The 23,227-nt window shown below is 39.8% G+C and overlaps 1 protein-coding gene across 5 annotated transcripts in view; it reads left to right on the forward strand.

Moving 5' to 3' along the window:
• The window catches only part of LOC132822701 (soluble lamin-associated protein of 75 kDa-like), a 109,315-nt gene extending 86,400 nt beyond the window's left edge, over window positions 1–22,915 (forward strand). For 3 of the 5 annotated variants that reach the window (XM_060835980.1, XM_060835971.1, XM_060836006.1), the window contains 5 exons: window positions 2,540–2,696; window positions 4,239–4,371; window positions 7,679–8,290; window positions 13,185–13,745; window positions 21,104–22,915. In XM_060835980.1, coding sequence (XP_060691963.1) covers window positions 2,540–2,696; window positions 4,239–4,371; window positions 7,679–8,290; window positions 13,185–13,745; window positions 21,104–21,139 — 1,499 coding nt within the window. In that variant the 3' untranslated portion in view covers window positions 21,140–22,915. Of the gene's footprint in view, window positions 1–2,539; window positions 2,697–4,238; window positions 4,372–7,678; window positions 8,291–13,184; window positions 14,013–21,103 lie in introns of those variants that run through there. The other 2 variants (XM_060835998.1, XM_060835989.1) reach the window with 2 other exon arrangements.
• The last annotated feature ends 312 nt before the right edge of the window (window positions 22,916–23,227 follow it).

Consider the following 23,227-nt stretch of genomic DNA (forward strand, 5'->3'; position numbering starts at 1 on the left):
TTGGTGTCATCTGCAAACTTACTAACTGTACCTCTTATGCTCGCATCCAAATCATTTATGTAAATGACAAAAAGTAGTGAACCCAGCACCAATCCTTGTGGCACTCCACTGGTCACAGGCCTCCAGTCTGAAAAACAACCCTCCACCACCACCCTCTGTCTTCTACCTCTGAGCCAGTTCTGTATCCAAATGGCTAGTTCTCCCTGTATTCCATGAGATCTAACCTTGCTAATCAGTCTCCCATGGAGAACCTTGTCGCACACCTTACTGAAGTCCATATAGATCACATCTACTGCTGCCCTCATCAATCATCTTTCCAGGAATATCCTCCCTCAGCACATCTGTAATGCTATCCGTTATCAAAAACGCCACTCCCCCTCCTCTCTTGCCTCCCTTTCTATCCTTCCTGTAGCATTTGTATCCTGGAACATGAACCTGCCAGTCCTGCCCATCCCTGAGCCATGTTTCCGTAATTGCTATGATATCCCAGTCCCATGTTCCTAACATTGCCCTGAGTTCATCTGCCTTCCCTGTCAGGCCCCTTGCATTGAAATAAATGCAGTTTAATTTATTAGTCCTACCTTGTCTCTCCCTGCCTTGTCTGTTTGACTCACTTCTGTTCTCAGCTGTATGCATCTCAGATTGATCTCTTTCCTCACTATCTCCCTGGGTCCCCCCCACCCCCAACCACCTTACTGGTTTAAATCCTCCCAAGCAGTTCTAGCAAATTTCCCTGCCTGTATATTAGTCCCCTTCCAATTTAGGTGCAATCCGTCCTTTTTGTACAGCTCACTTCTACCCCAAAAGAGATTCCAATGATCCAAAAATGTGAATCCTTCTCCCATACACCAGCTCCTCTATCTGCTCTATCCTCCTATTCCTGCCCTCACTAGCTCGTAGCACTGGGAGTAATCCAGATATTACTACCCTTGAGGACCTTTTTAAATTTCTGCCTAACTCTCTGTAATCTCCCTTCACAGTCTCAACGTTTTCCCTTCCAATCTCGTTGGTTCCAATGTGGACAATGACCTTCTGCTGGCCCCTCTCCCTTGTGAGAACATTCTCCACCCTCTCTGAGACATCCTTGATCCTGGCACCAGGGAAACAACACATCATTCTGCTTTTTCTCTGCTGGCCACAGAAACGTCTGTCTGTACCTCGGACTACAGAATCCCCTAACACAATTGATCCCTTGGAAGCCAACGTACTCCTCATTGTATTAGAGCCAGTCTCAAAACCAGAAACTTGGCTGTTCGTGCTACATTCCCCTGAGAATCCATCACCCCCTACATTTTCCAAAGCAGCATACCAGTTTGAAATGGGTATATTCACAAAAGGCTCCTGCCCTCTGTGCCGACCTCTCTCACCCTTCCTGGAGTTAACCCATCTATGTGACTGTGTATCTGAGACTTTCCCCCCTTCCTATAACTGCCATCCATCACATACTGTTACTGTTGCAAATTCCTCATCGCTCCTATCTGTCTCTCCAACCGATCCACTTGATCTGATAAGATTCACATCCAACAGCATTGATGGCAGATATAATCCGCAGTAACCCTTAAACTCTCGTTAAACTCCCACATCTGACAAGAAGTACATATCACTGCAAAGGCCATTTTTGCTCCTTCACAATCTACAGACCCAAAAAATAACACCGTCTTAGTCCTCTACAAACACTACCCCAGGTTAAATTAATAGCTATGGCATATATTTTAAGTTTAATCAAGAGACTTCTCTCCAAAAACACACAATCAAGAAAGAATCCACTATACTCACTACTGCAGCCTTTCTCTTGGACAGACTTAAACCAATAATTGACTTATGTGATTCTGTGCTGTGAACTTCGCCCAACAGTTCCTCCAAGATTAGTTGTGAATTTCACTGTTGGGTCATTTTCCCAGATGCACTCTGATGTCCAGCGACACACAAATTCAAACAGCAAAGGCAGTAACTGTGCAGGTTTTCTCTTTCTGTCTGTCTCTCCTGCACTGTCCTCACCATGTTGTCGGAGCTGTTGCCGTCACGGTTGGAAACTGTTGCTGTAGCAGTTGGGGGAGCTGTTGTGGGAAAATGTTGCCGTAGCAGTTTTGAACTGTTGGGGTAACTGTTGCCGTAGCACATGGGAATTGTTGTGGTTGCTGTAGCGGGAGCTGTTGTGGGAAAATGTTGCCGGAGCTGTTGGGAATTGTTGCAGGAACCGTTACTGTAGCTGTTGGAAACTGTTTCCGTAGCAGTTGGGAACTGTTGTAGGATCTGTTACCATAGCTGTTGGGAATTGTTGCGTAGCATTTGGGAACTATTGTGGGAAAATGTTGCGGTAACAATTGGGAACTGTTGCAGGAATTGTGGTTGCAGGTGGGAACTGTCGCAGGAAAATGTTGCGGTAGGAGTGGGGAACTGTTGTGGGAACCCTTGTGGTAGCAGTTGTAACAGTTGTGAACTGTTATGGGAGCAGTTATGGGAACAGTTGCTTACTTTATTAGTTGAGAAATTCTCAACGTGTGAACTCCCATTTTCCCACAAAATATTTTGTTACTAGAGCTCACAAGACCACCTGTTGCTAAACGGGGAAGAAGCGGCCAATCCAAACGTTCAAAAGCAGCAAAGTGTCGAGTTGAGTCGGAAACAAAATCAAAACGTTTCAATAATAAAGAGGAGGCAAGTGCATCGGCAGAGGTTAAGGATCAGTTAAACAGGTAATTGCGTCTGTTATATATAGCTCAATTAGTTTCACATCAGCACCATTATATGAAGATGCCGGATGTTATTTCAGTCTTTTGTACACTTTAATAAAACTGATATTGCTACACTTCTAACAGACTTCATTACAAATTAAACATTGTATCTCGGACCTACATTTTTGAGTTTAGACTGGAGACTTCTTTTGCATTCTTAATTCTTTCATAAAAAATCACTTGCTAGTTTACCAAGTGCTGATGATTGATATTAAATTTGTGTTAACACAAATGCTTTTGTACAACTTGCTTTTTTTCGCAAATTAAATTATAGCCAATTGGAATAGGAAAGTCTGTTGGAAACTAAACAATGATGTCCCATTGTATATCCTTATTCCCTGGTTTCCCCCTTTTTAGGTTTCTCTTTGGATTTGTGAAATGTGTTGAGGTATTTTCTAGTGTCTTGCGTCCAATTGGCTATCATGAAAAACAATGAAGCTGGTTGATATTTGGCATAGGGTCATCTTTCAAACCCATTGTATGCCATAAACCTGATTCCTGCTGACTGCTGGGGAGATAAGGAAAGTTCCCATTGTCAAGTTAATCCTTAAAAATTTAAAACCAGAAATGCTGGAAACACTCAGTAAATCATATACAGAGAGAACCTTGATTATCCAAAGAACAAAGGCGGGAAGTATTTTGTTCGGTTAATTGAACTCTGGATAATTGAATGCCGGGTAACATAGTTCAGCCAAGCATTGGGATGTTACAATCTCGCCAGATAATTGAGGTTCCTCTGTAGTATCAATAAAAATAAACAAAAGGTTAATGCTTCAATTAGCTCTTCCTCAGTTGATAGCACTCGTGCCTTTGACTCTCAAACCTATTCTTGAATTTGAGCATAAAATTCAGGGCTGACACTTCAGTACAGTACCGAGGTCCTGTTGCACTGCTTGAATTAGCTGCTGACTTTTGGCTGAGATGCTAAACCATGGTCCCACATGCCTCTGTGAATGGATGGAAGAGATCCTAAGTCACAATTTCAAAGAAGAGCTGGAGAGTTAAGCCTGATGACCTGGTCAATATTTATCCCCGACCAACATCACCAGAGTGGATGATCACATTGCTGTCTGTGTGAACTTGACGGTCATACCTCCTATATCTTTCTACAATGATGACACGTTTTAGAAAAAGTACACCATTACCTGTAACACTTGGTGAAATGTCCATGGTCATAAAAAATACAATGTAAATGGAAGTTGTGCTTTAAATGTAGTCTTTGTTTCCCTTTCTCTCAAAAGCAGTGTGTTTATAAATGAGACACCTGATGGTTTATCTATAAATACTGCATTTCCTGTCTGTGAGAGAGACTGGAATGTACATGTAGTCCAACATTTCTCTCATTATCAGTATTGCTGTAAGCTTCTGTTCATTTCTCTAATTGTTACCAATTAACATCTTATTCAATTAATACGTACTGTTGCATAATGTATTTATAATTATGTTAAGGCAAAAGGCTTTACTATTGCGATCTGTCACAAGTGAAATATGTATATTTTACAGATGTGAAGCCAAGGTAGATGGAAGTGGAGATGCTCCACAAATGATTGGAAATCAGGAAAAGTGCATAATTCCAGAAGGTCCTGCAGGAATAATGGAGAGTGACGTTGACATCTTGAAACAGGATGTTGGTGAGGTAATTAGTGTGTTATAGAGGGCTTTGAGGATATTTGGACAGACTACTCAGGAAGAGTGTTTGGACGGCAGCAGTTCAGAGTGCTGCTGGATAATTATTTCAGCAAAAGCCTTAAAGGGATATAAGGAAGAGAGCTGAGTAAGTTGAATGATGGGATCAATTAGAAATGATGCAACCAGCTTGTACTTCACTATTTTCTTCTTTATGCGTGAAGTCCTTGAAAATATCCTGAGGGAGTTGGTCTGATTTACTTTTACATGGTTAAGAGCTGTTGTGAAGTCTATTGGAATGAGAAAATGCTAAATGCTCTATTTTTAATTTGAAATAATTATTGATCAACCTCAAGGACATTATGGGAATAGGAAGCAAATACAGGCCTGGCCAGTGATGCTCGCATACAACCGACATAATTAAGTTTGAGTCAAGGGAGCACACGAGTGATGGGAGTAAGAATTACATCTTCACAAGATTTTAAACGGTTGAGGTCAGTTAAAGATGTCATGATTCTTTGGCAGTCCTCAGGAAAGCATTTTAAACCATTGTCAAGCTTCTGCCAAGATACATCAAATTATGAAGTCATAACCATGAAGTCTCAAATATGTCAGTGAGCAGGCGAACATCCCAGTATTAGGGTGGGTGATAGTCAAATGCAGTCTTGATGTCAAAGACAAAGACAAAGTATGGTATCAAGGAACCCTAATGAAACTCTACTTCACCTGGAAGCTATCTTCAGGACCTTGGACAGTGAGGAGGGAGGAGGACTAGTTGGACCACAACCTAGAATACTGTGAACGATTTTGGTCCCCTTATCTAAGGAAAGGAATACTTATTGGAGGCAGCCCAGAAAAATTCCTCTAAGATGGCCCTGGGTATGGAGAGATTTTCTATTGAGGAGAGGTTAGCTTTGTACTTACTGGAGTTTAGAAGACTGAATCTTATTGAAACATAATATTCTTGGGAATCCTGACAGGATAAATGTTGAGGGGTTTTTTCATTGTGGGAGCGTGCAGGTCCAAAGGGCATAATCTCAGAGTAAGGGTCACCCAGTTAGGACAGAGGCAGAATTTCTGCTCTGAGGGTAGTGAATCACTGCAGAGGACTGTCGAGGCTGGGTCATGCAGTATATTCAAGGCTGAGTCAGATAACTTCTTTCTTTTTATAAAATTAATAACAGAATCTAGGGTTATTGGAAAATGGAGTTGAGGATTGTCGTGTTTGCACTGAATGACAGTGTGGACTCCATTGGCCAAATGGCATAGTTTTGGTCCCACACATAACGGTCTTTAACACTTGAAATAACACCCACTCTTCATCTATATCTCTTCTGTACTATCGTTGGAACCCCATTTGATTTTTTTTCTCTGGAGCATCTTCACCATCTATTCCACTTACTTTACTACACCAACCACTAAACCTCTCACCTCTTTTCTACAGCACAAAACCCACCACTATTCCAGCCTGTTTTTGCTCTGAAGAAGAGCAAGATTTATTTGAAGTGTTTTAACTCTATTTTTCCTCTGAGTTTCTCCAGTACTTTTTTAAAAATTTTCATCCCTAGGCATTCAGTGGAATTACATTGCTGGTAGCCTCATTATTGACATCTCAAGGGTTGCCATTGACCAGAACCTGAACTGGACTAGCCATATAGAGGAGTAGGTTAGTTGCACTGTGTAACTCACTTCATGAGTCCCCAAAGCCTGTACACCATCTACAAGGCATAAGTCAGGAGTGTGATGGAATATTCCCAACTTCTTAGATGAGTGCAGCTCCAACAGTACTTAAGCTTGATGCCATCCAGAACAAATCAGACCAGTTACTTGCCACGCAATCCACCACTTTCAACATTTACTTCCTTCATTAACGATACAGTGGGTAGCAGTATGTACCATCTACAAGATACGCTGCACTAACTCAGCAGCACTTTCTCAACCTGCGAACTCTCGCAGCTAAGAGGATGAGGGGAGCATGGGCACAAGTACACTATGACCTGCATGTTCCTCTATGTTTCACACCTTCCTGTCTTGCAACCAAGTTGCTGTTCCTTCACTGTCACTGGGTCAAAATTATGAAACCTCATTCTGAACATTAGGGTGTCCCTACACTCCATGGACTTCAGCAGTTCAAGAATGCAGCTTACCACCAACTTCCAAGGTATATTTAGGAATGAGCAGTAAATGGTGATCTATTCAACAATAATCAAATTGATTTTTTTAAAAAAAAGTGCTGTCATACAGCTGTTATGGACTAGGCCAGATTACTCATTCTTAAGCAGGTAGCCCAGGACCATAACTTTGCAATTTATTTTAAGTGTACAGTGAAAATTACCGGAGTAAATCAGCTAGTAAACTACCAGGTTTTAAAAAATTATTCACCAATTACCCAATGAAACACAATGAACAGAATAAAGAACCCCTACAGAACTCAGTCTATCCAAGCTAGACTTAATTATGCTGTTCTGAATATATACAACAGTCCCAAAGCAACTCCCCTTAAAAACAGTTACAATGGAACAAATGCTTGCAGGTTGAAGTTAGAAGGGCAGAAGGAGAGCTTTTGACCTGTTCATACAGTCCACTGCTGAACTTCTAACTAGTTCTGGAATTAACTGCTCAACTGAGAGCTGACCACTACACTTTCATTATACAGGTCACTTCTAAAACATGACCACTTTAGCTTGATGTCTCATTTGCTTACAAAAAGGCCTCTCAATACCCTTTTAACCTTTGTACCAAACCAGTCTACACAGAACCAGGAGCTGTTTACAACCTCTTTGAAAAAAATCAAGGACACAGTATTCTTGAGAAAAGGAACAGCTTTGTGACAATAACCTCTCTCACACCGATAACCCCCACCGCAAAGAAAAGAGACATCTAGTTTCAGGATGTGAACATGTGCACAAGGAGTTCCTGCTGTATTTTCATACTTTGATGAATCTCCTGTCTATTTAGAGAGGAGTTCTCTGCCCCTACTCCAATACCAACTATAAATGTTGAAATAACAATTGACAGAGACCAATCATGATTGATCTGTCTTTTCTGAATCCCAAACTCTCCTCTTCTTCTGTTTCTAGGTTAAGTTTTATAAGCTGAAGATCCCTTCATTCTGCCCCTTTGGATGAATTCAAGCTCTTATCCATTTATAGAATTGCTTTCAAATATCCACCTGTCTGTTGGTAATTTGTCTGGGTCATAATGAAACTAAACTAGGTGATCTGAGTAGTTGAACAAACTTTCATTCAGCAAATGGTTATTTCTGTGGAGAATATAGAAGAAATGGTGAACTAATTTGATTTCTGTTTTAATATTAGGATAAGGAATCTTCCTCTGAGACAATTCCAGAATCAGTAAACTTGGAAATGAGAGAGCAGGTTGTTCAGGACTCCAGCAAGTCGGCAGAGATGATACCTGAGGAACCGGTCAAGGTAGAGGAAGCAATTCCCAAGGATCCATCTGATGCTGCAGAGGAGATTCCCAAGAACCCGGCTATCGTGGAGGATGAGATTCCCAAGAATCTGGCCAAGGCTGAAGAAGGGATTGCCAATAATCCAACCAAGGCTGAGGAGGACATTCCTGAGGATCCAGCCAAGACTGAGGAGGAGATGGAAGAGGAGATTCCTCCGGAACTAACCAAGGCTGATGAGGAGATTCCTGAGGCTCCGATTGAAGCTGAGGAGGAGATTCCTGAGGATGCAATCAAGGTTGAGGTGGAGATTCCTCCAGAGTCAGTGAAGCCTGAGAGAGAAATTGCTCAAGATACAGTGAGTGATAAGGAAGAGGTCATTCAGGACTCGACAAACATAGACAGGGAAGTGAATGAAGCTGCTAATGGAGCACCTTCTGATCAGTTAGAAAATGTGCCTGAAGAACCCAGTCCTGAAGAAGATTTGAAAGATCACAGTGAAGGCAACATGACAGAAAAGGTAATGTTTGAAATCTTGTAGTTTTTCTTTCCTCATCCCATTTAGATTCACAAATCCACTCCAGCCTCCAAGATGAATAGGTTGAGCAGCGGAGTTTAACTCTGTTTCAATTGTCATTTTGAGAGACTGAAAGAAGACATGTTTATTGGATCAAGTCTTTGTTAATTTTTTTTTCTCTCCGTTATGATGATTGAATGTAATTCTCTTTAAAGTACTCAAGCTGCACAGTGAAACATCCTGTGCACCTATCTTGGCTGATTGGTATAAATCCTCAAAAGGACCTGGATGTAGGTTTGCTCGCTGAGCTGTATTTTCGTTTTCGGACGTTTCATCACCATACTCAGTAACTTCTTCAGTGAGCCTCCGAATGACGCGTTGATGGTGTAGCCTGCTTTTTATTTATATGTTTGAGTTTTATTGGATTGGTGACGTGATTTCCTGTGATGATGCCATTTCCTGCGGTGATGTCACTTCCTGTTCTTTTTCTTGGGAGTGGTAGATGTGGTCCAAGTCAATGTGTTTGTTGATAGAGTTCCAGTTAGAATGCCATGCTTCTAGGAATTCTCATGCATGTTTGGCTTGTCCTAGGCTGAATGTGTTGTCCTAGTCAAAGTGGTGTCCTTCCTAATCTGTATGTAAGGATATTAGTGAGAGAGGGTCATGTCGTTTCATGGCTATTTGATTTTCATGTATCCTAGTGGCTAGTTTTCTGCCTGTTTGTTCAATGTAGTGTTTGTTACAGTTCTTGCAAGGCATTTTGTAGATGATATTAGTTTTGCTTCTCGTCTGTATGGGGTCTTTCAAGTTCATTCGCTGCTGTTTTAATGTGTTGGTGGGTTTGTGGGCTACCACGATGCCAAGGTGTCTGTGTAGTCTGGCAGTCATTTCTGAGATGTCTTTGATATTGGGGAGAGTGGCTAGAGTTTCTGGATGTGTTTTGTTTGTTGGATTTGTTCCTCAGAAACCAGCGGACTGTGTTTATTAGGTACCCGTTCTTTTTGAATACACTATATAGGTGATTTTCCTCTGCTTTGTGGAGTTCCCCAGTGCTGCAATGTGTGGTGACTCGTTGAAGTAACGTTCTAATGCAACTTCATTTGTGGGTGTTGGAGTGATTGCTTCTGTAGTTTCAATATTTGTTCCGTATGTGCTGTTTTCCTGTAAACGCTGGTTTGAAGTCCTCCATTGGCTATTTGTTCTACTGTGACATCTAGGAATAGCAGTTTGTTGCTGTTTTCCTCCTCTTTAGTGAATTTTATGCCAGTAAGGGTATTAATGATGGTCGTGAAGGTTTCCTCTACTTTGTTTTGTTTAGTGATGGCACAGGTGTCATCAACGTAGCGGACCCAAAGTTTGGATTGGATGGTTAGTACAGACTCAAACAGCTACGACATGACTCACTCTCACTAGGATCCTTACCTATGGATGAGGAAGGATACCATTTCGACTGGGACAACACATCCGTTCTAGGACAAGCCGAACACCGACACACACGGGAATTACTAGAAGCATGGCATTCTATCAACAAACACATTGACTTGGATCCCATCTACCACCCCCTGAGAAAAAGAACAGGAAATGACATCACTGCAGGAAATGATGTCAACACAGGAAATGACACCACTAACTCAAGGAAACTCAAACATATAAATAAAAAGTGGGCTACACCATCACTACTTCATTCTGAGGTTTACTGAAGATGTTACCAAGTATGGTGACAAAACGTCTGTAAACGAACCTTCCAGCTCAGCTAGCAAACTTACATCCAGAACCTCAACCTGAGCTACAAATCTTCTCAAAACTCAAAAGGACATTTAATTTGAATGCCTGAACTCATGTTCAAGTAGAAAATTGAAGCATTTTGTTTTTAAATATTCTTAATTCCTTTAGATTATATGCAGGGAAACAGAGCAGCCATTTCTTCAACCAGATTACCACGATCATTTTAAATACACTGAAGAGCCTGGTTTGGTTTGTAGACCAAATAATTGTAATGATACATGCAATATAGTGATCATCTGTAGACTGTCAGCAGTGTTTTACTTGTCTTTGCATTTGGACTTACAATTTAATTTTTTAAGCTTTTTCTAGACATCATGTCTCATGAGCAGTAATAACCTCACCCTCAGACTTTATTGATGTTTTGATTTTGAGAATAAGTGCTTCAGACTGCTGAGTAATGATTCTCTGTGAGATTTCCTTCATCTCCTCCTGTGTGAGAAACTACATTAAGGGTAAAAAATGAGGTCTGCAGATGCTGGAGATCACAGCTGAAAATGTGTTGCTGGTCAAAGCACAGCAGGCCAGGCAGCATCTCAGGAATAGGGAATTCGACGTTTCGAGCATAAGCCCTTCATCAGGAATGATCAGGATTCCTGATGAAGGGCTTATGCTCGAAACGTCGAATTCCCTATTCCTGAGATGCTGCCTGGCCTGCTGTGCTTTGACCAGCAACACATTTTCAGCTGAGGAACTACATTTAAATGCTAAAGAAAAATCGAGAGGCATGGATAGTCAAAGTCTTTTTCCCAGAATAGAAATGTCAATTAAGAACAAAAACAGAAATTGCTGGAAAAGCTCAGCAAGTCTGGCCACATCTGTGGAGTGAAATCAGAATTAATGTTTAGGGTCCAGTGACCCTTTTCAGAACAGACCCGTTCTGAGCAAGGTCACCTGATTCCAAATGTTAACTCTGATTTCTCTCAACAGATCTTGCCAGACCTGCTGAGCTTTTCCAGCAATTTCTGTTTTGGTTTTGCATTTAAATGCTACCTTTCTTGGATTGCTGTACCAAGCTGGCATAGAATCAACAGCTATACTTTGTGTGATGAATAACTCTGTCTGCATGCTATTGGATACTTCCGATCTGGAGAATCATGGCTTTGAATCTGGGTCTTTCCATACTGTAATATAATGTACTGAGCACAATAATGCGACTTTTATGCAAAATATTACAGTATCTTCAAATTGGGGCTGTGGGCACTGTAACTTACATTTTCGAGTGATGTGTTTTTCACTGACTTTGGCAAGTCTTATGTGCACAGTTGAAGTGGGTGATAATCAAAGATTTGGCCATTTTTGTTTGGTCCCAGTCTGCTTCAGTACGAAACCTATCGAGAAGAACCTCATTTATCCAAAGGACATGGGTGGAGAGCATTTCGTTCAGTTAATGGAGTGCTGGATAACATAGTTAGCCAAGCATCGGGACCTTGCGAACCTGTTCGCATAATCCGAAATCTGATTAATCAAATGCCAGACAATCAAGGTTCCTCTGTAAATGGATGTTGATGGAAGGTGTCATCAACAATACTATCAAGTAGCACGTGCTTAGGAATAAGCTGCTCACTGACACTCAGTTTGATTTCCACCAGGGCTACTCAGCTCCTGATCTCACCCTTGGTTCCAAAATGGACAAAATTGTTGAATTCCAGGTGAGGTGCGATTGATCACCCTCAAGAGGAAGGCTGTATTTAATTGAGTGTGGCTTCAAGGAGCTCCATTTAAAAACTAGACCTAATGGGAAGTCCCCTAATGGGGAAAATTCTCCACTTCCTAGCATAAAGCGAACACAATTGGTTGTTGAAGATCAGTCATCTCAATTCCAGGACATCTCTGCAGGAGTTGCTCAGGGTAATGTCCTCAACCCAACCACCTTCAGCTCCTTCATCAGTGACCTTCCATCCATCATAAGGCCAGATGTGGGGATGTTCAGTGATTGTGAAATGTTCAGCATTATTTGTGACTCCTCAGATACTGTAGCAGTCTGTGTCCAAAAGCAGCAAGATCTGGAACACATTGAGGTTTTGGCTGACAAGTGGCAAGGAACATTTGTGCCACACAAGTGCTAGGCAATGACCATTTTCGGCAAAAGAGAATCAAATCACTGCCCTAACAAATCTAACTGTCCAACATTCATAGAATCATTAGAATTCCTACAGTGCGGAAGCAGACTATTTGGTCCATTAAGCCCACACTGACCCAGACCCACCCCCCAACCTATCCCTCTGGCCCTGCATTTCCGTTAGCTAACCTGCACATCCCTGGACACTATGGGCAACTTAGCATGGCCAATCTACCTAACCTGCACATCTTTAGCATGAGGGAGGAAACCAGAGCACCCAGAAGAAACCAATGTAGACACGTAGAATGTCTGCGTGGAATTTGCTCAGTTGCCCAAGGGCAAAATCGAATATTGGATGCTCTTTGGAGGGTTGGTGTCAACTGGATGGCCTGCTCCCACATTGTAGGGATTTTATGTTGATGACATCCTTACTCAAAAAAAATTCCCTTTTAATCTGGATTCTTAGACTGGAGAAAATAATTTATCTATATTTACCCAATTAAATCATTTTCTGATACATTTAAGGAGTGGTAACATCATCATGCAATGGCCTAAATTCAAGGGGACACATGTCAAACAAACCTATGTTTATATTTTAGCCCTTTGAAACCTGGTATAAGTTGTGATTCTGTGAAGCCTCCCTCTCCAAAGCCTTTCCTGACTTTTGGTGCCTACAACTCAGTGGGTGGCCCTGTATAATGGAAGCATTGCATTCTCATTCAGCCCCCTTGAGATAAAGGCCAATATTCAGATCATTTTTGATAATACTTTCATGATCCAGTCACAGTCCCCCTAGTATACACAATTTATAATAGTGGAAACTAATCTTCATGCCGAGGCAGGATTCAAATTATTGGCCCATACTTCTGCTTATAGTAGAGTACAGCAAAATAAAATGTTTTTTAAAATAAATAAGAGAATACTTTTTTTGCAGTAAGGTTCTGATTTAACCAAATACATTGGGAAACAATTTGCATCTAAAGCAAACCTATTAGTTGACATTGGGCAATTCCAAACAGTTTGCTAAGAGAATTTTTTTTATTGTTTGTGCAGGCTGCAGAGCTTGAAGAGGAAAGTGCTGAAGTTGTTCTTGCACAGAATGAAGGCAAGGAGTGTGAACCAGTGCAAGGACCAGCAGTTAACAGCTGTCCTCCCAACCACCATGCACCTATTCCAAATAAGCCTGCACTAGCTGAAATTGGGGAATTGCCTGATGTACAAGCTAATGCAAAGACATCTGATAACAGCCATGTTTCAGTCAATGAGGAAGTATCACAACATAGTGCTTTGGAGGGTGAGGGCATTTCGGAGACTGCTACAGCACAACCGGAGAGTGAGACTGGGGAATCTAATGCCCCAATGGACCTCAGTCTAGGTCCCTTACTTGTGATTGAACTTGAGGATGTTTCACTGAAGCAGGTTTCTTCTGTACAGCTGTCTGAAGATGAAACAAAAGAGTCTGATGATCTGAAAGATCAGTCATCACCTGCTGTGGTTGAGAAGGCGGCTGACAGCAGCTCGGAAGAGATGGAAACGGAAGTACCAGTCGTGGACAGGAGAAATCTGAGAAGGAAAGTCAAGGCAAACAAAGGACCTCCCAAGAAACGAAGCAAGGTAGCAGCTTAAGTCCACGTCACACCATACGTGTGTAACTAATTGTAGCCCACTGTGTAACGAAAGATCCAGAAATAATGTTTACTGAAAATTGAACCCAGTCAGTATTGGAGCTACCTATTTAAGAGTACTGCTCTAGCCTCAATGCTGTATTATATAATAGCTTTATAATGCTAGCCCTATGTTCCTGTATTCCATTAACAGACTCCAGCATTTATCAGTCACAACCCTATTCATTTTAAAATCCAATTCTAGATTTTTGTGTGTTCTACAGACTTTAAAAAGAAGGAAAGTCTGCACCTATGAAAAAACTGTTTTATAAACATTGAATCTTAATAAGATTTGGACTGTAATTATAGAACACGCTGAACTTACAAATGTTTCGTTTGGTAATGTATTACAGGGGAGTGACTCGTAAGACCCATTTAATAGATACTGGGTTGCAGGGTTTGTTTTTCCAATTTTGGGGTTGTTTTTAAACTTACTCTTCGCAGTAATATTTTGATACTGTGCCTAAATTTAATAATATAGGCTGTTTATGATAACCTCCATCACCACAATCTTTCCCGTTTACTTCATTGCTTAAGTTTGGTAATCCAAAGAACAATGTTTTGTGTTGCGAGCTTGTTTGGTGCATCGGATGTCTTGAATTAGACCAGACTTACCAGTACAGTACTTGCCTGTGTCTCCTGCTATTTCCAACAAGGATATCTTGATGCTCAGAAATTCCAACATTTCCAGTTGTAGTTGTTTGTTTTTAGATATCAAGTGTCAAGTGTTAAAATAAAGTTTATAATTTTATGTCGTTGTTATGGTGGAGCATTAAAGCATGGAGGGGAAGGCATTTGTCAGGGACTTCATGTTATTGACTAACTGGCAAAATCTGCTCAATAACCAGATTTATTTCTAAAATGTTTATTCAGTCTAACAAATTAATGATGTTAGACATGGTTTCACTGATAGAAATCAGTGCTGCAGAATGCTTAAAATGTCTACATTCTGAAATGCAATGCTAAGAATGTGTTTTAGTCGAACAGTATGGATTTTTTTTTTGTCATGAAAGCACAACCACTGAGGGAGAATTTATGCATTTTACTTTGTTATATGGTGTTTTAAGAGAAAACGCTTTTGTGGAGTCTGTCAAGTGCAATGAAATCCACTACAATAATTTTAAAATAAAAATGCACATGGGAACAAACTTACTGTAACTGGAGTTGCTCACTTTTCCACCGTTTGTAGGGATGGTTAACAAGTTCATCTGCATCCAGTTGTTGCGTTTTCCAATGTTATGATTTTACAACTACTGTAGAGTTTTAATTCTGTCCTAATAACTGCTTTCAACTTATGTTAGTGAGCAAATGCAAAACTATTCAATTCTGTCTCTAAGTTTTATAATTTCACAACTCTAGGCATATTGTCCTTTTAACAATAAGTCTAGGGAGGGGATGTTGAAATCTTTTAATACATTCTGCTATTTAATGAGACAACTTTTCGTGTATTTAGTCATTTACATTGGTACTAAAATGTCAGAAGTTGTTTGTGTATAATGCATAGTTTTTACAGTAAATGTCTGCCGTAATAAAAGAATTTTGTTTTTTCTTGCTGGATGTTGTCAAATTGTGCTGATTTGCTAACCTAGAGCAAGATTCCATGAGTCATAAGTATTTGACTGACTTTCATAATCCAAATAGTCGGTAAACATTTAATTAATCCATTTTGAGGCATTGCCTCTCAAAAATACTTCTTTATATGTATCGCACTGCATTCGGGAGACAATTTCTTGATAAATTTATTTTAACAAGTACACAGGATAATTTGGAAGAGTAGAACTGTACATTTGATGGAATTTATAGATAAAGAAATATTTTCTGTTTGAGAGTACACAGAGGACACAACTGTTGATTGTAGATTAAAATTATCATGCTTGTTTAAATCCCTTCTGACCTTTTGCTCCTCCTGTTTCTGACTTCCTCCAACTCTACCATCCTTTTCTCTTCTTCCTTAAAAACTGTGTTACTTGGACTCCGACTTCACGAATTTTCATCCAAAACCATCTGACTATTCCACACCTCCCCACCTCTAAATTTCTCCAGCTATTAACATCCTCTTGCTATGCCCCTTATGGCGCAGCAGCTATTTCAAACCCATTTGAAACTCCCCTTTTAGCCTCTGGCAGGATTATTGTAAGTGTGGATATTGTAGCTGGTGTCAATTAGATCAATACCACTGTCACTCTTGATCAGGAAGGATATGCTCAACAATTCTGCATCAAGAATGAGTTTATTCTAAGGAATAATTCAAGCTAGCCTTTTTTTGGGGTACCGTAAGGCTGCTGCTTTGTCTGAGGTGCTGTCCTTCTTCAAAGAACATTAATTATTCATGAACTATTTGAAGAGGAGAGATACCTGACCAATGGTCTTCTCTCAATGTGCAGCCTTGTGTATAAAGTGGAGGTAGTGGTGGGATGGTAATGTCACTGGACTAGTCATCTAGTGACCAAGGCTACTGTTCTGTGGAGGTGAATTCGAGTCCTGTTGTGGCAAATTGTCAAAATTGAATTAAATGAGGAAAAAAACATCCATTTAATGGTGACCATGTAACAATTGTCATTAAAACCCATCTGGTTCACTAATACTCATTAGAGAAGGAGATCTACTGTCCTTACCTGGTCTTGCCAACATGTGACTCCAGACTCTCAAAATAAGGCTAACTCTTAACTGCAGTGTGAGTCGATCAGTTCTGAGGCAATTAGGGATAACCAACAAATGCTTGTGTTGCCAAAACAGTTACAACATTTAAAAGACTTTGAATGGGTACATGAATAGAAAAGATTTAGATGTTTACGGGTAAAATGCAGGCAAATGGAAGTAGTTTAGTTTGGGAAACTTGGTTGGCATGGACGAGTTGGGCCAAAGGGTGTACGACCCTATAAATGATGAAGGGCTCTGGCTCGAAACGTCGATTCTCCTGCTCCTTGGATGCTGCCTGACCTGCTGTACTTTTCCAGCAACACATTCTCGATTCTATGAATGCCCAGACCCCATGCAAGAATTAAACCAACTTACTTTCCCAGCCCTCCTGCTAACGCCTCTCTTTAGATATTGCTCCCTTTTCAAAACATCCATCTTCCAAAATAAAAAGTTACCATATTTGCTCAATATTCATTGCATACCAATATTTTTCATTGTGTGAAGTATCTTGGCATCCTAAGCTGCATTAAAAACATGCAAACACTTTTATTGAGCAGAGCCCAGGGTTGAAAATTTTAAGGAAGTCAGTTCCTTCATGGCAGCTTCCATTCTGATGCTGCGGTTTCAGGGCAAATTCCCTTTCTTATTCATGATCCTCCTGAGTTCATTACCTTATTATTCCCCCTCCATGAAAACACTTCAACCTACGTTCAGAGCCACCAGCTGGACCTTTCCATGTTGCATAGAACTGCTCACAGTCATAAAAAGGCGGTCTCTGACCACTTCCTTATGTCACTCTCAATCTGCATTCCTCTTTCCCCTCAATCTTTCTTCTACCTGGAAAATGTGCTATCACAACATAATTAAATAGAACAATAGTTGTAATAATGTCTCACCTTCCCGTACCATTTATGCCATAGTCCCCACTAAAACCAATATTGTCTTTCACCTCAATCACATCCTGAAGTCCAATTGGGACAGGTAAACTGGTTTAATAATCCATTGTCAGAACTGACTTGCCAATCTAAAGCTGTATTGGGTTTTGCACTTGTCTGCAATCCAGGATGGCACGGTGGTTTAGTGGTTAACACTGCTGGCTCACAGCGCCAGGGACCTGGGTTTGATTCCACTGGATGAGTACCAGTGTGGAGTTGCACGTTATCCCCATGTCTGCGGGGGTTTCTGCCAGGTGCTCCGGTTTCCTCTCTCAATCCAAAGATGTGCAGGTTTATGGAAAAATCTTGCCATAGGACTCACCACTCTATTCTCACTAACATGCTTCCCAACCAATTTACTTTCCCAGCCCTCATACTAACGCATCTCTCTTTAGATATTGTTCCCTTTTCAAAACATCCATCTTCCAAAATAAAACATTGCTAACTGCTGCCCCTTTTTCAATTTCCTATTCCTTTTTTGTGCTAGGATATATGAATGGCTGGTTTGCAGTGCAGAGTGATTCCCAGAGTATGGGTTCATTCCCACACCACCTGAGGTTACCATGAAGGAATCTTCATTCCACCTCTACCCCTCTCTGAGGCATTGTGATCCTCAGCCTAAACTACACCACTCGTCATCGCTCTCTGAGAGAAGTCTGTGGTCTGATGGGACTATCGTGACTTTACAAATTTGGGAGGTGACAATACAAAGTAACTGTCATTCATAAAACTCCAGCCTCCCTTTCCAAGCACCCCCAACACACCACTGTATAAAACTTGTTTTCAGTATCACAAACGTCTTTCTATATGACAGTTTATGAATCTGCCACAGTTAAGCCCACCATCTTCACCAAAACCTCTCCAGCTGGCTGAGACTGCACACACCAGTCTCATTTTTAATTCTCTGGTTACAATTAGAAAGTTAACTACAAAGGTTGCCCTTCCTGTAGCCTCAGGTGTTTCTCCCCACCCCCTCTCACCCCCATGATTTATCCGTAGACCTTTCTTTTTATCCCACTTTCCTCCAAGATACTTCCTAAAATCATTTTTTTTGACCAAGCTTTTGATCGTATCACCTAATATCCCATTGTGATTTGGCGTCACACTTTGTTTTATAATGACATTGTGAAGTTCGTTGGAACATTCAATTTAAGAGGTGCTATATAAACAACCTGTTGCATCTGGACGTTCTCCCTCTGTAACATCATCCAAAAGCAGCGAGTTTTTATATGTATACCTTCCTTTCAACATCTGTCAAGATGTAGGAGCAAAAGTTCAACCTACCCAGTCTGCTCTGCCATTCGGTATGATCGTAGCTGATCTGATTATCCTTAACTCCACTTTTGTGTTTTTCCCCATAAGCTTTGAGACCCTCACTGATTAAACAGCGGTCTGTTTCAGTCTTGAATATACTTAACAATCTAGCTCAAAAGCTCTGTGCCAAAAAGAATTTCAGATTTGCTATTGCTTTGAGAGAAATTACTGCTCAGCTTTGTTTTAATATGATGACCCCCTACTCTTGAGATTATGGTACAATCTCTCAGCATCTACCCTGTCAAACCCACTAAGAATCTTGTTTCTGTATGATTGCCTCATTCTTCAAAATGCCAAATAGTATAAGCCCAACCTCATCAACTACTACTTGTAAAAAAAAACCTCTCCATAGCTAGCGTCAATCTAGAGAACCTTTTCTGCATTGCCTCCAATGTCAGTATATCTTTCCTTAAATAATATGTCCAGTTCTGTTCCTAATATTCTAGATGTGTTCTGATTAGTGCCTTGCATATTTTTAGCAAAATTTACCTTTGAAATAAAGACTAACTTCACTTGCCTTCCCTATCGCCTGCTGAGCCTGTATGTTACCTTCTCATTTTCAAACTGAATGCTATGTTTTACAATGCTATGGTTGCTTTCCCTGGCAGATCTAAGATAATTTGTTAAATCTGCTTCATTACACATTACTGAATCCAAAATAGCCTAATTTTGGTAGGATCCACACACAATTATTTTAGGAAACTATCTCAAATACACACTATAAATTCTTCAAATTTGATTTTCCCCATATACATGAAGGTTAAAGTCATCCATGATTTTTAACATGCCCTCCAGATTTTGGATTTATTCTGTCCTAGTGTTAGTGATCCACAGACTACTCCCACTTTTCCCTCTTGTTAACTTTTACCCCAACTGATCTGGATTCTGCAACATCTAATCCTAGATAGTTTATTTCTATTGTACTTGTTTGACCTCACACGAACAATGCTACCCTACCACTCTTCCCTTCTTGCTTGTCCTTTTGAAAAGTCACATACCCCCAGACTATTTAGTTTCCAGCTTTGATTTTCTTGTCGTGTCTCTGTAATGACAATAATATCATACCAGTGAACCTGTGTTTGTGCCTTTAATTCACATTTTTGTTCAGCTAGCTACACAGATCACTGTGCTATGTAAAGAGCTGTTGGTTTTGTCTTTTTAGCCATTGTTTCTCCCTTGGACCTATTTGCTCCTGCTTTTATGTCTGTATAGTCTGTCCTAATCTGGGTATTATTACCTGAATAGCTGCCCTGCAATGCTGTCATATGCTTTTGCTTTGTAAACTAATGTTTCCCCTCTGCCAAACCTCTCCTCGTTCCGTCAGGCTGTTGATCCAGCTTTCACTCTTGGATGAGAAGTGTCTTCCAGGCCTGAAGATTTAAAAGCGCTCCTGGCTAACCTGCCACATTCTACCCTTACTAAACCTGAGGTTGAAGTACTATGTGACTTAGCCATTCCAAGTACTTTTTATCCTGCTGTCTGGCACACAATTATACCTGTTTAAGCACCAAAAGTGATTTTTAAATTCTCATCGTTGTTTATAAATTCATTTGTGGTCTTGGTCCTCTGGATTTTTAATCTCCAGCTAAATGCACTGAGAGATAGGGATTGGGAGTTTTGAATATTAAAGGCATCAAGGATATGGAGAGAGAGTGGGAAAAATGGCAGGGCAGGCTCAAAGAGCTGAATGGCCCACTCCAGCTACACTTTTCTGTTTTCTATGTCACGATCTATACTTGTCCAATACTTTCTCATGAAACATCTTTTATTTAACTTCTGCACTAACATTTGAAGTTCCAAAGGGCTTAAATTCTGGAAATTAACCCCACTACACTTCCCCACCTCAAAATAAACCTTTTCTCTAAACTTGGTTCTTGAAGCAACCTTTTGATTGTGTACGCTAATGTATCTTTGTGGCTCAGTGTCACATTTTATAATGCTCCTGTAAGGAGCCTTGGGTTTCTTATTAATAAAATGCCTGATACAAATAAAAGTGAGTTCATACACATGATTTCCACCAAACTTCCAGTAGTAAAGCAGGAGAGATCCTGCAGAAGTTCTGAGTGTATATCCTGTAAGATTGAACACTGGTTATTTACCAGTCTTTCAGTTCATTGTTCTAGAGGCATCAAAAAAACATAAAATACAATAAGATTATCAATCTTTAAAATCTTATAGGCCAGATAGTAATACAATAATTATACATGTTTTGCAGGTATTAGGGTAGATTTTGTCAGGATTCAAAACATGATGTATGTGCAGACTTTGATTTTCTGACCTGCATTGACAGTGGCTTCGCTATCTCACTGTATTTGTAGATTCAGAAGATCTGCCACGAGTAGTCATACAGCGATCTACAGACCATTTCGAGTACAATCCATTCAAGGGTTTAATTATAGCTTGTTTTGTCTCCTTGTAGGTCCGTCACAATCGTGCATCCACCAGAACACGATGAAAGGAATTCATTTATCAACTTTGAAAATCTTTAATGCATTTTCTGTTGCTGAGGTGAGAAGTTGGTGGCAGATGGGAAAAGCCATATTAAAAACTTGATTCAAATGGAACAGGGAACTAAAACTTGGTTCAAGTTTGGGATAGAGTTTATGCTATATTTATCCAAGTGGCACAAAAGACCAAGAACTTTCAAACATGAATTAAGTTTAACAATAGAAATTTAACAGTATGTTTCACTAGTTTATCACATGCTGGAAGGATCTTGTGGTGAAGTGGTAGTCTACCTAACTCTGAGCCATAATATCTGGTTTAAAGGCTCACTTGCCCCAGAGGTGTATCATTACATGTTGATTTTTTTAAAAAAGTAGTATACTAGAAATTAGCTGGATCCACAAAACTAGAATACTAGCCATGACCTCAGACTGCATTAATCATACTGCCAAGTTTTTGATAATTGTTCCTGTATGTGGTTAATTTTAAGCTTTTTGGTGCAAGGACACTAACTTTTATAAAAATTAATCACTTTATATCAGTTAAAAAAAAAGTAAATGGTTCTGTGTGATTTAAATTTTGCGGTTTAAAATCAGGACAGACAGTAAGATAGATACCTACTAAAAATGCTTGTTTAATGTAATAATGTAGCTAAAAATAGATTTAATAAAATTGTGGGTTACTACTCAATTGTTACTTGCATTAAATAATATTCTGTCAAGTGCCATAAACACTGTTTAAATGTGCTGGTGATGGTCAATTTTACACTATTAAACACAAATGAGGGCGTGGGAACTTAAGCAAAATATTCAGTTTAGAAAGTTACCAATTTCTTTCCAGTTTGCTAATTAGAACCAAAGTGAAAATTCTACCTCTTTTTAAAATGCATTTAATGTGTAGCTTGCCCTTATTTAAATGTTTTTAAACAGTTTTTACTTTTCCTGTACTTGTTTTAGTCAGTCAATACAAGTACCGATGCTAAAGTTCTTTTATGTAATAGGCACCTTGCTCTCAGAAGAATGTTGCTTTCAATTCGTGTCCCTAAAGATGATCCTTTATTGCAATCAACAACCAACAGGGTGGGATTACTTGGCTGGGAAATGTTACTATTGTAGACCATCAAGGCAGTAACAAACTGCACCACAGAGCGATTATATAAAATATCCTTCTGCAGGTAACACCTTCCTTGTCCCATTTTTCTGATAGCTAACATGGACACATTCTTAGCTGGCATAGCATTGAGAAACCTAAAACATTGCATCTGCAAATTCACATTAAACTATATGAAAAATAGCCCAAGATGATATATTTGAATCTCTTTCTGAATCTCCCTACCAGTTGAGAAATGCCAGCAAAAGCACAAATATCCTTTCTGTTAATATATTTGAATACCAGGTGCCTTGATTTGTTTCTTGAAAATTAAATGCGCAGTAAGTTAGTACCATAACTAAGTTCGAAGATACGTCTACTCACCTCATGCAAAGCAATTTGTGTATTTGGAAATAATTCAGTAAAATAGTTGAATACCTATATTTATTTTAGCTTCCAAAGAAAATGTATGTATGTCTTAGTTATATGAAGACAATTTGTTCCTCCAGAATGTAATTATCTTTCCAGCCAAGAATGTCTCCATGTCAGAACACCCTGTGATATGCCTTACTAGCTCATGAGTGACAGACTATTCAGACTAATACTTGGTGATACTTCTACACGAGTCTAATTTGGTCTAAGTTCAAGTGTCTGTAGTGGTTCATTAAAATCCGAAAAATTGCAGCTGTATGGTTTTATGGCAAAATCAAAATAAATATTCAAATTATCGTGGATTCATGATCTCCTTCTGTCCTATGAATTATACGTTCGAATGGTGTTATCCCTAGATATTCATGAAACCGAAAGGGAGTAGCATTTGGCCACTGCTAGTTAATAAACTGGAGCATTATTAGCTTATGGAAATTGAGGCACTGGAAATATTCTTAAGTCAGCATATTGGTAAATTCTCTTCTCCAATCTTAAGAAAATAAAAAAAATGTGACATTTTAATCTAATAGATGGCTCAGGCTATGACATTCTCTTCGTGAACAGGTTATTTGATGATGAC

The sequence above is a fragment of the Hemiscyllium ocellatum genome, chromosome 2 (assembly GCF_020745735.1).
Source record: "Hemiscyllium ocellatum isolate sHemOce1 chromosome 2, sHemOce1.pat.X.cur, whole genome shotgun sequence".
Taxonomy (NCBI): Eukaryota; Metazoa; Chordata; class Chondrichthyes; order Orectolobiformes; family Hemiscylliidae; genus Hemiscyllium; species Hemiscyllium ocellatum.